The sequence below is a fragment of the Zosterops lateralis genome (genome assembly GCF_965231275.1).
Source record: "Zosterops lateralis genome assembly, chromosome: 16".
Lineage (NCBI taxonomy): Eukaryota > Metazoa > Chordata > Aves > Passeriformes > Zosteropidae > Zosterops > Zosterops lateralis.
In genome coordinates, this window is record NC_139776.1 from 11,685,941 (window position 1) to 11,701,575 (window position 15,635).

Sequence of the window (15,635 nt, forward strand, 5' to 3'; positions counted from 1 at the left end):
TTTGCTCAGAAGGTGGGAACTTGGTGGGAGACACCACAGCCCCCAGTGGTTGGGCACTGCCTCAGGATAAACTTGGTGAGCAGGATCTGCCCTTTTGGCCTGAAAGAACCCTTCAGCTGCACCCACAGCTCTGGCTCAGGGCTGAGCAGGGCTGGCCCTTTGCAGTTTGCTGTCCCTGACAATCCTGTAACACCAGTGTGATTACAGACAAGGGAAAGGAGCAGTGGTTTTCCAAAAGTGGTGCTGGAGGGAAGGATAAGAAAAGCAAGCAGGCAATAAAAATAACTTGGAGATATCCAAACTATTCTAATAGCTGTTATTCCATCTACCAGGTGGGCAGTAACAGGGATCTGGGGCTCTCCCCGTGTCAGGATTCAAAGCTGCTGCTCCCAGGCAGGATCAGCTAACGTGGGTTTCCTGGCAGGATTCAATGCCAACGCCCAGCTGGATACCAGTGTCAGTGTCACACACAGAAATGATATTAAAAGAGACAACAAAAAACCAGAGCATTCAAACTCCTACACAGGATAACAACTTCAGTGCCAGCAAAATGAAAGATGATACAGCCACCCCAACTCCTGCATTCCAGTTTTTAATGTCAGGACACATTTGGAAAGCCTGCAATCAAACACACATGGGTGTGCTGCAGGGCAGTGCTCAGCAGGGGTTTTGTGCTCCCAGCCCACTTTGGTACAGCCAAATAATGCTGCTGTCCTCTTAAAAAACACCAGGGACTGCTCTCCAAACATCCAGAGGCTCTGCTCTCCAGAGAGCTCTCGAGGCATTCTCAAATCTGGGCCACAAAACAAATGCCTGACCTCCTAGAAGGCAGGGGAGCTGACTGCCCTGTGTGCAGCTGCACACTCTGATTGGAAAAGGAGGCCAAAACTGGGCTCCTTTATAAATTTCAAAGGCCTTAGATAGATAAATCCACATCAATTTAATAGAAGCTTTTAAAAGTTTTTGACAGCTTGGCTGTAAATCACTGATAAAAGCACCCACCAATAATGGGCCACAGCACAAGTGTTGTCTGCAGAGGAATGAAAGGTGCCCTTATCACCATCTACAAGGTAATTTTTTAAATGATGAGTTCCCTATTCAGCGTGGAAAAAAATCAACATTCCCAGTCACAGCCCATTTCTGTGATGGAGATCTCTCTGTTTGCCTCAGGCTTCTCCTCCCCTTGATCTTGATTTCTTTTTGAGGATGGACTGAGACAACACTTGTCCACAAGTTAAGTATTAAGGCCAGTCTCAAGTGCTGGATGTAGGATGCTGAGGAAGGTGGGGAGGAAAAGCTGAGTCAGATCTCTCCATAAAGCATCCAACATCTGGCCCAGGCACTTTGGTATCCTGACACATCAACGACGTGAATCCTTCCCTCTGCTCTTGATAATGAGAGAGCAGGTAAAGAATATCATTTCTTCGTAACCTTCCAGTGATCCACTCACCTGAATTATTAAAGCTTAAAAGAAACAATGTTTCAGCAGCTGAGCACTCCCTCTGGACCAATCTCGTTATTAAACTTTCCTTCACATCATATAAAGATTCAATGTATTTTCATTTAACACATAAATTTATTATCAGCCATATATTATTTCCAATGTTATTTTCTCCCAGGGAGCAAAAAATAAGTGGCAATTAGTACAGCTTGATCTTGTAGTGCTTTTTTTTAATCAGACTACTGTGAGCAGGTTTTGTTGTTCATCCTACAGGGAACAGGAACTTCCCACTTCCAGCTCAGATGAAACTTTACTTTAGAATAACTCTGATGGGCTACAGGAAGTAAGAGAGTAGTGGTTTCCTTATTACTGGTTATTTTAATTCAAAGAATGAAGGACAAAAAGGAGCAAATGAAGGAAGGATAGAAAAGTTTTGTGCCTCCTCATGTGGGATGTAGCAGCTGACGTGGAGCTGGACATTGAATTTCCCCTCCTACAGAGATTCTATGGAAGGAAGAGATCCAGCTATTCCAAAAGGGCCATCCAAACCCATGAAAATAAGCCCCAAATACTGTCTGGCCAATCCACAAGGGTCAGTGCTGCACAGAGGTAAAGAAAAGGCATCAGCAGCACATGAACAGTGACAAAGGTACAATAATTAGAGGGACCAACAACCTCTTCAGCTTCTTTTCCTTTGTGGGCCACACAAGAATCCAGCTACAGATAGTGAGCACCAGCTTTTTATCATTTGATTATTCCATTTAACTTGTGATCATGTTAAATTTGGTTGAGCCAAAGTAAGTGTATCTGTATATATCCATGAAGGTTCATCACATTAATTCTGACAGGATGGAGCCATCTCCCGGGATACTGGAATGGGAGAGGGTTTGATGTGCTGCCTGACACCCACATTTAGAATTCAGATTAGCCATTGGGGGTGCAGATGCTTGTTTTATGGCAAAGCTGCCTTCAGTGATGCACACTGAGACAGAAGAGGAGCCTCAACATCTTTATTTCCCCCTCTTAAAATATAATCGAGATCAAAGCCTGAATTCTGCCACAGAGACAGTAAGAAATAAAATAATGGGAATTTTGAAGAAAGGTACTCCATTAATCAGTACTCTGTATTGCTCACCCTAAAAACCTGTGACATTAAACTGTAAATAGATCCTTCTCACACTGTGCCTCCAGCCCCACCATGAATCTGCATATGGGAGATTCTGTAAAAAAATTCAACCCAAACCAAGTCTAAGAAAGCTTTATAAAGCATACATTCTCCTAAAGTTTACAGGAACTCAAGGGTAACTGGTGCTGTTTTACACCACAACGACACAGACTCCAACTTCAGAAGGCTAAAAATGACTCCTTTATTTTTGGAATGTGTCTCCTTTTTATACTATTTTACACAGATTAATTCAATTGGTGAAACAAAGACAAACCTCTTCAATCACATTGGTCAGAGCAGAGGGACATCAAGGAGAAGTCCCTCCTAGGAAAAGGAATGAATAACAAAGGTACAGATACAAAAACATTTCTCTTGTTTCCAGAAAATTCCCTGGGAAAAGAATTTCAGAAAAAACCAAAACACCTCAGTCACCAACCAGGGCTACAGGTAACTGCCCTAAAGGCTGATGCTGACACTGCCCTGAGCACCCCCTGCTTTCCTTGGGCTCCAAGGGTGGATTTCCTGACCAGGCACCCAAGAGTCAACTCCCCAGAGAACTTCCAAGTTCATGAAGTTTTCTGGGTGCAAACAGATGCCAATATATCCCTGAGAACTGAGTGACTGCCTTCACATATTCTAAAATGTCGCCCTCAGTACCTCCAATAGCATTTTTAATCAGAAGCTCCGAAACTAATCTACAAACCATAATGAACTGTGTTTCACAGCCACCTAGGACACACTGACAGGACCCAGTGCTCTGTTCTGCAATTTTCTGTCTATTTAAGAACTGATTCGAAACACATTAAAATCAATTAAAGATTGCTGCCGTTTCCATTGCACTCTGGAACAGCTCCATGCAGAATACAATATGCTGAAGTGAAGGTTTGCTTTCAATAAACAGTTTCACGCAGAAAATAGTGGGGAAAAAAAGAGATTGTTCGACAGTGTCATCTTCTGGAATGTGCTTGGCTGTTTCAGAGACTCAAAAAGTAGCCTGTTATGAATATTGGGCTGCACTGCCATCCATCAGCTTGCTCACATCTGCAAAGCATTCACAAAAATAAAGCTGATAATAGTGATGCTACTTGAGGAAATAGTGTCTCATATTGCAGAGTTATTCACACCAGAGCCTTCATTTTGGAGTTATTTTTGCGTGTTCTTTTAACAGTCATTTAAATTAAACAACTCTTCCACTACGTTCACTGAAGTTGAAGAATACAAAAAAAAATTTCAAATTCAGCCAAATTTGTAAGAAATGGCATAGGAAGAAGAGATGGTAATTACTGCCACTGTGATGAAAAAAACCTGCTGAGATAGAGCCAATAATAATGAAATCCATTTAATAATCAAGAAGGCTGGGAAGAAAGTCTCTTCACATTTTCTTCCACTCTCATATTCAGTTCAGTACTCCAGATTTACTACCAGGGCATGTGAGACCCTGAAATTCATGAAACAAAAGGTAACGATTTCACACTTGGATAAAACCATTTGGAGTCAGCCCTTCCACACAGGCATTCTTTTATGGCTGAAATTTCAAGCTTTGTTAAATTTCTCCAGTGATTGAAATGGGCTCTGGAAAAAGTGAGGATGTTTAATGACTGCATGGTTCCTGTAGAGGAGAGAGAGATGGGCCCGTGCTGTGCAGGAGCTGTGATGAGCTGCCTGTGGGACAGGCACTGGCATCTATTTCAGGAACTGTACACACTGTCAAGCCTGAGAAAAGAGCAAACCCAAACAAAATGTTTGTATTTGCAGAAAAGCATCCTGCCAGTGTCACTCCAACAAACGCTGTTGTTGGCCAGGCTGCTTTGTCTGAAATCCCTTTGCAGTCTCACATACAACTCCCACAGCTGATTGAAAAAATGAAAACTCTGTTGGAAGGTGTGTGTGTGTGTGTGTGTGTGGAGGGGGTTTTGTTTGTTTTGGGTTGCTTGGGGTTTTTGGTGGTGGTTAGGTGGGGTTTTTAGTAAAAAAAAGTGACAGTGTAATGCCAAATACTCCATGGCCCTCGTGGGTTGCATAGGTTTTATCCTGACAGACCCCTGAGGTACAATAATAATCATCCCACTGTTACAGATATGCAAACAGTGGCATGGGGAATGTGACTCTGCCTGATATCACAGTATCAGTTGTATGTAAACAAATCCACACTTTCCTGTCCAATATTCCTCCCTCCACCCACCAGCCAATATGTCCTGTCTAATGGAGTCTGGAGTATCCAATCTGAACACATGCTACTCCTACCAAATCTTTCAAAACAGGGAAAAAAAGGAGGAAAATGTGACTTCTGATCATCACTAGAGATGTGACCTGCAGTGAAAAGGGAGGAGAGCAGACAGTGCTGGGAATGAAGTGTTTGGAGACTGGCTCTGTCTTCAAATTGCACTGCAGAAAAGATGCACCAGAGCCATAAACACCAGTAACAACGTTGTGCCAATAATGATGGTTTCAATAATGCAGCTCTGAGCAACCTGAGATAGGGGAAGGTGTCCCTGCCCATGGCAGGGGGTTGGAACTCGGTGAATTTTAAAGTGCCTTCAACCCAAATCATTCTGTGCTTCTGTGATTCTATATGTGCACATCTCAACACCCCTGTGTGCACCTACACATAAATACATCTATTAAAATCTGTGTTTCCAACCTCATGAGGTTCCACCCACCATGACTCTTCTCTGACTGCAGAGGCCATGACAGCTGTGGAAAGGTATCCAAAATTCCAAATATTCCCATATAGCTCCAAGCAAGTCTGGCCATCACCACAGCACCTGTCCACAGCAACCAGCAATGTGGTAACACACACAAAACCTGAGCAGCTGGCCACAACACAACTGCATCCACTGACCATAAAGGAGGCTTTGTGTACTTGAAGGGCCATTTTCCCCAGCTGTACCATTTGCCCTGATAGAAGCTGCAATTCAGACTTGCAGAAAGACCATCCCCAGCCCAACAGAATGCTGCTCCTGCATCTGTTTACTTGTACATATGTCATGTTACTTGTATTCTCAAATGCTTTAAATTCTCTATTTAATCTTCTGGAAAGCAAAAAAAAAAATAAAAAATATAAAGCAAAGAACTGGAGGGCATTTCAAAGCTCTGTGTTCCATTATCTCAACCATCTCCATAAGCCTGACCTGGCTTGCAACCCAGATTAGCCATAATAGCTGCTGCTCCCCAGTGGAACTGGCCCAGTCCCTCTCTCCAGCTCAATGCTATTTTCTGCTGGCAGATTAAAGATAATGAGTGCAGATAGATACAGCTTTCCCTGCAACAGGAGCTGATGTGAGTGGCTTTGGAGGTGTCTCTTCCCTCCTGAGCCACCTGCCATCTGTTTAATCTAAGAAAAAAAAAAGCCAAAACCAACCTCTGTTTTGTTAATGTTGCTTTGTATTAAACAGGCATCACTGACTGAGGTCCTGTCATCCTCAGCAAGTGCTGCTTTAAGACCAGGAGGATATTTCAAGGACAAGAAGAGCCAAACTGGTTCTTGAACAACCTGCAACCATGGAAAACCCTTACTAGGACCATCCCACTAGAAATACTCCACGCTCTCTCCTTGCCTTTCCATTTTGGCACCATGACTACTTTGAACAGCACCAGCCCTATTTCCTTTTGCACTGCAAGCAAATCCTTCACTGTTCCCAGCTCTGCCTTTTGCTTTGGAAAACCACTGTGCAAGGAAAGCTGAAATTGTGGGGAGGCAGAAGAGCATTGTGGCTGCAGAGGTTTATTCCTGAGAATTGTCTGGCTGCATTTATGATAATCCCTCCATTCCATCTGCATCCCACGCACTGGTGCAGCAACTCCATTTTCTAGTTCCAAGAAATTATGCATTCATTATGGAGGAAATTAACACCTCAAAGCAAACTATAATTAGGAATTCTTCAATTCGGTTTATGCTTTTTCAATTAGGCCCTCTATAATTTTAATCACGGGAGCATTAACATGTTTCCGGAATTTATATACCTGTGGTATAATTAAATCCTGAAATGCCTTAGTCTGCAACAGCAGATCAGAGCTTGCTCATCTTCCCTTTTATTGTGTTTTTGTGTTGTTACGGACGCATGGAGGGGCACCTGCCTGTATAAACATCCCCTGCCAGATGCAGCAGGGAAGGAAGGGCCACTTGTCCTGTGAACTCAGCACCCTCAGTGCTGGGAGAGGCTCTGCTGCCTGGGAAAAGCCTGGCCACTGCTCCTGAGGGGTGGACAACTGCCAGGGACTTGTGCTCAGACTCATCCCGTTTCGAGTGCCTTAAGGAGCTGCTTCAATTAAGTAAATCACCCTTGATGATCCTCCAGAAGAGACAAGGTCCTTCCTCCTGTGGGCTCCCCACCCCTGAGCAGCTGTGGCCCAGCTCAGCTCATTCCACTGAAGGGTCTGATCCAAAAGCTCTCACAGGCTTGGCACTACACCTCCTGGCAGTCAGAGGTTCTGATTTTTAAAGTCTTTCGTGTTGTTTGTTTGCACCCTTTCATTCTGTGACAACAAGGAAGGGGCACGGTGGCTCTGAGAGCTCTGGAGCCAAGGAATGTCTTGGGAAAATAACTCCTCAGACTGGAGCTGTGGGTATTTTCTCTGTTCCCTCATTTAATGGGGTGGCAGGTTGATGTGAGGAGATGGCCATCAATTTGTGAATATCAGCTTAAAGCTCAAAATTCATTAACCTGTGGGTTGCTGGGATTAAATCTGGCAGTTACATAGTCAGCATAAAAGATTTATGCAAAATACCTCCTTTCCCCTACCCAGTATCCTCAGGTCTTCACAACACTAAAAAGTGTTAGCAAAAGCCTCCCTGTAGCACTAAGAAAATGCTGCCTGACACCAAAGAATTGGCTCCACATGTAATTTGATTGTTAAAATATTATCATTCAAATAGATACCAATTTTATGGCTTTGCTCTTCCATTTCTGCCCAGTGCCAAAGCTACCTGTGGGATGGTCAGAGACACAGCAGGTCACCCAGGCTGTGGAAATGGCCATGGTTTGGATGGCTGATAAATGGTAAAAGGCAGATTTGTCCTCTTTAGGGGACTGAATTTCAATTGCACATTGTGCTGATCCAGTAGGAAAATGCATTTCCTGCACCAGATGAGAAAATTGACCCAAAATGCCCTTTAGCCTCACTTTTTGGGACTAACACCTGACTCTTTGGGGAACTAAACAAAACCTTTAAGGCCCCTCTTCTAATAACTAATATATATAATATATATAATATAAACTAATTCTGCCATGTTACATAAAAGACTAAAAATTCATTCCTGATACTTCTGGATGTACCTTACACACCTGTATCTCTGTTTTGCTGTTCTCTTGTTACAATAAGCAAAGCACCTCTAATATTCATAATAATTTCAAGTACTTAATGACCTTCACACAAATTCTCAATTTTCTTCTCTCCCATTCACACACTGTTGAAGAAAATGCAGATCTGGTTTATTTCTAAGAAGAAACTTCTTCATGTACCTCCAAACTCTAAGCTAAATAGAAGGCAGAGTGTCAGGCAGGAGAAGCTCAGCTTGAATGACTTCAGAACAATATCCCTGAGGTATTTTATAGAAGATTTTAATTAATACAGATAATTTGGCTTGTAATATCAGAAGCCTAGATTGATAATCTCATTTCTCATTAAATACTACAAAATTAAAAGATCTAAAGTGACAACTGCTTGCCCTGTATTGAATCAACCAACCCATGTGACACAGACATTGAAATATGAGCTCAGAGAAAGCAGACCAGGAATTTTCTTCTCCAAGTACTAAAAACGTGCCTATCAAGGGACTCTAACTTCCTGAATTATCAAGGGTATGATAATTTCACCCTTAGCACCTTTTTTATTGTTTTGCTGCTCTTTCACTCCACTCTTTATTTTCATATACCAGGTACTCTACGTGGGAGTTTTAAGAACTAGAACTTGCCACTCTTTTCTGGCATTAATGAATCAATTATCAGCATAAATGCCTGAGGCAGGCTCATGTGGTGCCACTAAGAAGCTGCAGAGATCTGAGCAGCACTGCTCCCTCTGTACTCATGGAGACCCACAAACCAAAGTCACCAGCAGCAAAACAAAACAAAAGCACCAGCAAATATTGTGAATTCATAGTTTCTCCACCACAGAATCAAGGTCACTGGGCTTGCAAACCACACCCATTATAAGACTGGGAAAAACCACTGTGCAGTAAAGGCAAAATCAGGCTCAGGATGCCAGGGGGAGGGATGCAGGAAAGGCGGGCTCAGGATGAACAGATAATGCCATAAATCACAGAAAATAAAGAATGACCTGGAGATTAAATTTCTAGCCTATGGCTCCTAATTTTCTCCATTTTTTACTTTATTGCAGATAGAAAGACAAGTTTTAGCTACTCTGAGTTCTCTAACATAAGATGGAAGTGATACCACGGCCCTTCCTTCCAGGAGAGTTTTACTCATTATTTCATGTAGGAATAGTTAAGTGTACAGATACATCCTATGGGATTTTTTCCTGGGAGAATAGCTTGAATATAAAACCAGAAAAAACCCACCATTCTTAGGTATTCTATAAATAACATTACAGCTGTTTTCTCTTATTTTTTTAGTATCATGTAGAACAAAATCTCCCTTTATTTCATGCTTGGAAGATCAAAAATCAAATAACACTGAAGTGTAACATGGTGCTTGGTCTGTATAAATTAATTTATCCTCTTGGCTAGCTGTTGATATGAAAATATTTATTTCACCTTTGCTTAGTCCTTCTTAATATTTTTAAATATTTAAACTCTTCTCTTGTTCAGATTTACATATTTCCTTTAAGATGCCCACTAATAAACTGACCCATCTGTACCTGTGTGCTGGCAGAACACAAAAGAATACCACAGATTATTTACTGACACACCTCTGAGAGCTGCAGGAAGAGAGAGACACCAAATCCTTATTGCTCCAACAAAAAAGTTTTCAATTTTCTGAACCTCACCCCAAAATTGCAGGCTCTTCTCAAATGTCCTTCTGCTGTGTCCTACAGCTCCACCACGCAGAGCAGGGTATTGACAAGGCAATCACACCTAAGGGGAGCATTTATCTAAACCCTGAAATCCTCACAACTAACACATGCTCTGGAAATTTGATTTTCTCCATAGCAGCAGTGTAGGTAGATTGACAGAGCCAACTGCGTGTTAATAAACCAGATGGACCTTCAAATATCCAACACACCAAAACCATGGACATGTCCTGTGGATAAAACCCCTCAGAGTGTGATTTCCAAGCTGGAAGTGGGATATAAATCCTCAAATAGAGGTCTAAAGATGTCATATGTGAATAATCTATGAAGGACTGACTCAGCCCTCCTGACAATAACAGATTCAAAGGCAGAAATATCCTCAAAATCACATTGGAGGTTTTCGGGAAAGAGTTGAGGAGTAAAGATTGAGAACACTTGCATTCTTCCTTCCTCTTGTGAATGTATTATAGATGAATGTCAGCCTCCAGCAAATCAATCATAGCACCATTCACAGGGTTTAGATTGATATAAGAACACCTAAAAGTTATTTTTAAAGGGCAATGTGGAGTCAAACTCTGCAGGTTATACCACGAAAAATAAAGGCAAAAAATGAAACGCCTGTGCCACAAGGAAGAGAATTTCTGCTTGCTGAGGCTTCACCTTTCTTTTGGCAATAGGACAAAATAGATCAAAGAATATCTAAGTTTATATTAATCCTATTAGGGTGCACGAGAGTGTCCTCGTTGTTATCTATAGATCGTTAACAACGCCGAGTTCATGATCGTTACTTTTATAAACAGCCACATTTAAATTATTTATCACCAGCACTGGGGAACATCAGAAGTGTATTAATGCTGAAAGTGACTTTGGATCTAGTGTACCTGCATTTCAGATGAATGAAAATACAATTTATCTTATTTTAAATATCCTTCTGTATTATCCTGAAGATGTTCTTGCAGCCCATGCTCCATCTCTGTGCTACAGCAGAATGAAATAACTCAAGACCAAGTAGAGATATTTCCTTACAGTCACATCCCTACATGTTCTCCCACTCACCATCCCCTGAACAGAAGAGGAAATATTAGAAGAATTACTGTATATTAATTGTTTTTCATCTTCAGAGTTTGGAAGGACTATAATAAAAACTGGAGAACTGCAGAGCAGAAGCTGTCAGGTTGATGGGATAAGGGGTCAACCTGTTCCTGCCCAGAGAAAGCTCTGAATAGCAGAGCTTTTATGGGAAGGTGTGAGCAAAATCCACTTCTGTCGCTGTAGGACACTATAGACAGGCTCCAAATATTTCAGAAGGCAAAGAGCACAGAAAAAAGGCTTTTATTGTCTAGTTCTTACTGCCCTTTATAAGGTGTTCCCATCCAGACTGAACATGGTTGGTGAATAGGAACGACACCTCTCTAATGCCATTGGTTAAACTGGAGAAACAGCAAAACACCACCTGGAGAAAGATTGTTTTGAGGAAGGAGAGTTGTTTGCCAAGATCATTTTGAGAAGAAGCTTTCTTGAGAATTTTTTCCTTCGGAAAAAGTCAGCAGCTGCCAGCAGGCTGAAATCTCCCAGCCCCAGAAATGTCAGGCCCACACACTCCAGACTCCCCCCAGGAGCTGTTCAGCCCCATCTGAGGCAGGCTGGGAGATGAGGGGTCAGTGTGCAAGGGGAAAGGGATCCAGGGGAGCATGGCCACATCCACCAGGGAGGCCAGGAGAAGGCATCCCACCAGGATTTACATGGGACAGGATTCTCTGCACCATCCCCTGCTGGGCAGGGAGGCTGCTCAGTCCTTGTCTCAAACCTGTGTTCACCTTAATGCCTTCAGCAGCTGGACAGAGCATGGCACCACACTGAGAGGGAATTAATGAGAGAAACAAACCTCACACAACCCAAAGGCAGAACACCCAATCAGACAACAGCAAAGAGGAAACGTTTGATCTCAGCTGGATGCATAAAACACACTGAGGAGGAAAAATCACCTCATTCTTGTGTGTTGGGATGCCACTGGCAGTTCACAATAGGTTACTCGTGTTATCTTTTTGATCTCCCTCTGAGGGAATGGGACCCATATCTGGAAATGGTATTTTGAGGGAATTTCACAAATGGGGCAGCATGCAGAAAAGACTGAAAGAAAAAAGAAGGATTGAAGAGAAATGGGAGAATTGAAGCTTGAAATAACTGGATTTATTAAGGTTAGCATAAGAACAGTCTGGATGGTTCTACAGGAGAATTATTCTGAGCCTGTCAGAGTTAATAAAAAGCTAAAATTCTCCCCAAGACTCCCTCCCCCTGCCCTTCTGCTTTTCATACACACATCTGTAAGTCAATGAAATGGACTCATTATAGCAAATAATTTTATCACTTAGATGTGGCATGTAAATATTGCACTCTGTAAACGTGTGTAATAGGCAACGATGCAATTAAAGAAATCAGAGTGAAAATTTATAAAAAATCCCTACCAATTTTATGTACAGATGCATTTGCTGGAAAAGGCATTATTCACTGAATGCAGTTAAGGTGCAGTAAATCGACTTTGAGAAAAATCACAAGACTTTTCAATAAAAAGACAAAATAGCAACACTGCTAAGACAGCAGGTGGTAAAACGAGATACAGGAATGTTCCCCCATATAAAGAAATAAAACAAAACAAAGCTGTGTGATTTTACTGCTCTTTTCCAGCAGAAAAACATCCCTAAAGGACTCAGAAAATAGGCTCCTAAATTTGCTCATATGGAGTACTGGAGATTGAAAGGCAAACTTTGAAATACATTACTCAGAAAAACGGGAGAAGGGACAGTGCTTAGTCTTAAAGGAAATTTTTTTTGTTTGAGCTTGTCAATGCAATTTGGGTCCAAGCCACAACACAGTTGAGGGACCACCAGCTGATATAGGATATTCAATTAAATCCAGTAGTTTGCATCTGGAGCAATTTACTCCTGAACACTTTGTGGGCATCCTTCAAAAGCATTGAGAACCTGTCAGTGGGATACAGAAACCTGAGCATTATGAAAGGGGGAACTATTGTGTTTTTAAAATAACACCCATGAGAAAAACGTCAAGAGTCTCTTGTGAAAACTGGAGGTAAAAGCCTGAAGATCCCACAGGGAGGCAATGAATACCTGCAAGGCAAGACCCACTGCTTTTATACATGATTCCAATGGCTGCTGTCAGCAGAGGAGCCTGGCAGGACAACTGGCAGGATGAAGGAGCAGCTGGAACTTCTGCCAGCAACAGGTAAGGCAGTGTGGGCTCAGAAGGGAAATTTGTTCATCTGTGCTGGTGCCTTGCACCAATCCCAAATTCACTGAGATGGAAGAGTGATGAGTACAGAACTCCAAGGCAGGGAGCTCAACCTGCAGGTGAGTGTTCCACGTCAGCATGTCAGCACCCAGAGCAGGACCCAGCTCAGACAGGCAGCAAGGCTCCCTGCAAGGTTCTATTCCATGGGTGCTTGGGCAGCTCCCTGCCCCTAAATGACCAGGGAAGGGATGGCACCCCTGGACTGGGCACTGGGGAAGTCACACCCAGAGTCCTGTGTCCAGTTCTCACTGCAGGAAAGACCTCGAGGGGCTGGAGGGTGTCCAGAGAAGGGAATGGACCTGGGGAAGGGGCTGGAGCCTCAGTCGTGTGAGGAGCAGCTGGAGTTGTTTAACCTGGAGAAAAGCAGGCTCAGGGGGGACCTTCTCCATCTCCACAACTCCCTGACAGGAGGGGGCAGCCAGGTGAGGGTCGGGCTAGGGACAGGACAAGAAGAAACTACCTCAGGCTGTGGTAGGGGAGGTTCAGGTTGGACATCAGGAGGAATTTCTTCACAGAAAAGGTGCTCAGGCATTGGAAGGGGCTGCCCACAGAGGTGGTGGAGTCACCATCCCTTGAGGTGTTCAGGAAATGGCACTGTGGATGGCACCCAGTGCTCTGGGCTGGTTGATAAGGTGGTGAGTGGTAAAAGGTGGGACTTGATGGTCTGGGAGGTCTTTTTCAATGTTAATGATTCTGTGATTCTGCAAATCCTCTACTCTGCAGCAGGACCTGCTTGTCTGTGATAGCCAAGCCTCACTAAATCAAAATTCCTTTTTTCTGGACTAGATTACTGCTTTTCAGCCCAGCAGCACAGCTGGGGTGCTGGGTGAGCAGTGTGTTAAATGCAGAAACTGAGCAAATACCTCCACAAGCATTAAAGACAGGGCAGGCATTCCTACAACAGTTACCAGCAGGCCTTGTTCATCATGGAAGAGAGGGCAGGATGGAGACCTGGAGCCTCCTCCAGCCCCGTGTGGGAATGCTCAGTCTCCAGCTCCACATCCCGCTGTGCTCCAGCACTGCAAAGGCATCTGAAGTGATGCTGAGAGGGTAATAACCCCGACAGTGCCAGCAGCAATCCTTCCTGGAGGTGAACAGCGGGAGGCAAGGAGGCTGCAGCATTCATGAAAGCAGACTGTGAAAGGCAGAAATCAACAGCTGAGCTGCCCTTTTAGTCAGTGCTTGCTTTGTGCACCTCCATTATCACAGGAGAATGAGAGAGGAGTGAGGGAAGCCTGGGGAGGAAGGAGAGGAGGGAAGTGTGGAAAGAAAAGACAAAACACTCACCTGACAGGTGCTCCCCGGGACTGGGCAGGTTTCAGCATGACCGTGATGGTGGTGTCAGTCTCATTGAGGGGAGAGTCCGTGTCGTACTCCGGCATGGACGGGGCTGCAGCAGAACAAAGCAACACCTTCATTGTGCACCAGCCACTGCCTTTGGTAGTGATGGCAACACTGTATTAACACTTCACAAATGGAATATCAAAATACTTCTCAGTGTTATGACCAGAATTATCAAAAAACTGCTTAAATATTTGTTCACTCTTTTTCCATTCCAGTTAAACAGGAATCGGACAATCTTCAAGGCGGCTTTAAAAATCCCATCCTGAATTTTTAAGGCTTTGTAAGCCCTTGGGATGGGATCATTCCTGCAGTGTTAAAGGTGAGGAAAAAAAACTGCACAGACATTATAAAACAACCCAAACTATTAGGATGAGTGAATCAGTGGCAGAGCTAAGGAAAGCACCCCTGAATGCTGAATCTTTTTCCCTGTTTTGGTCAGTGGATTGGCCCTCTTACATCTTAACAGGTTTTAATGCACAGGCTTAAGCTGTGTCCCATTGACTAGCTGGAGGGTGTGCTAGCAAACACAAAAAATGAAAGGAGAGGAGCACAAGTTAGCCAGGTTATTTTTGCACCCAAACCCAGGACATTTTCCCCTGGGGCTCAAGTGCTGCTGACTCAGGCAGCTGCAGAAATCCCAGTGGCACCCTGGGGCAGTGCCCAGCCATGGCAACCCCATCTCTGAGGTGCTCCCCCAGGCAATACAGAGACCCACTGAATAAAAACCCACTCAGCCAAACTCTAGTTTCTCCTTCTGCTTTCTTATCTTCTCTTAGGACCATTCCATGAAATTAGGACAGCTTTCTTTATGAAATTTATTCCACTTATTCCTTCTTCCTTCCCCAGGAGCAGGCATCTGTTTGGGACAAGTTGTACTACTCAAGACCTGAAGAGACCATGAGACCAGAGCAGCACCAAATTTGTTCCAAAGATGCAGGTTTTGCTGTAATACCTTTGAAGTATAAAGCAAACAGAAGAATTCACGCAAGTAGTTCATCTGTAGCTCACAAGGGCAAGCTGCATTGTGGGGGATCCCATATTTAATCCTCTCATAGTGATTTCCACTGTAATCCTGTTTGCAATCAGGATTTTTATCTAAATGCCTGAAAACTGTCAAGCATGGGGGCTGCTATTATCAGCTCAGCTGCTGCCTTCCCTGTCAATAAGCTGGGAACACGTTCAGAGTGAATGTCAACTGCTTAAGAAGGATTTCTCTGGAATAAGGTGCTCTGCATCAAGGGGAAGCAGTGACTCACTGAAAGGAGACACATTCCCAGTGGTCTTCCACAGCAGAGATCACAGAACAGCTGGGGTTGGAAGGGATCTTAAAATTCATCTCATTCCAACACCCTGCCCTGGGCAGGGACACCTTCCACTGTCCCAGGCTGCTCCAAGCCCTGTCCAGCCTGG

General features: G+C 43.6%; 1 protein-coding gene across 1 annotated transcript in view; it reads right to left on the reverse strand.

The window, feature by feature from the left end:
• Window positions 1–15,635, reverse strand: part of PTPRT (protein tyrosine phosphatase receptor type T) — a gene marked incomplete at its 5' end in the record, with an annotated part of 254,562 nt that overhangs the window by 72,854 nt on the left and 166,073 nt on the right. The window contains one exon of the mRNA XM_083873197.1: window positions 14,169–14,271. Within this exon, the coding sequence (XP_083729323.1) occupies window positions 14,169–14,271 (103 nt within the window). The remainder of the gene's footprint in view (window positions 1–14,168; window positions 14,272–15,635) is intronic.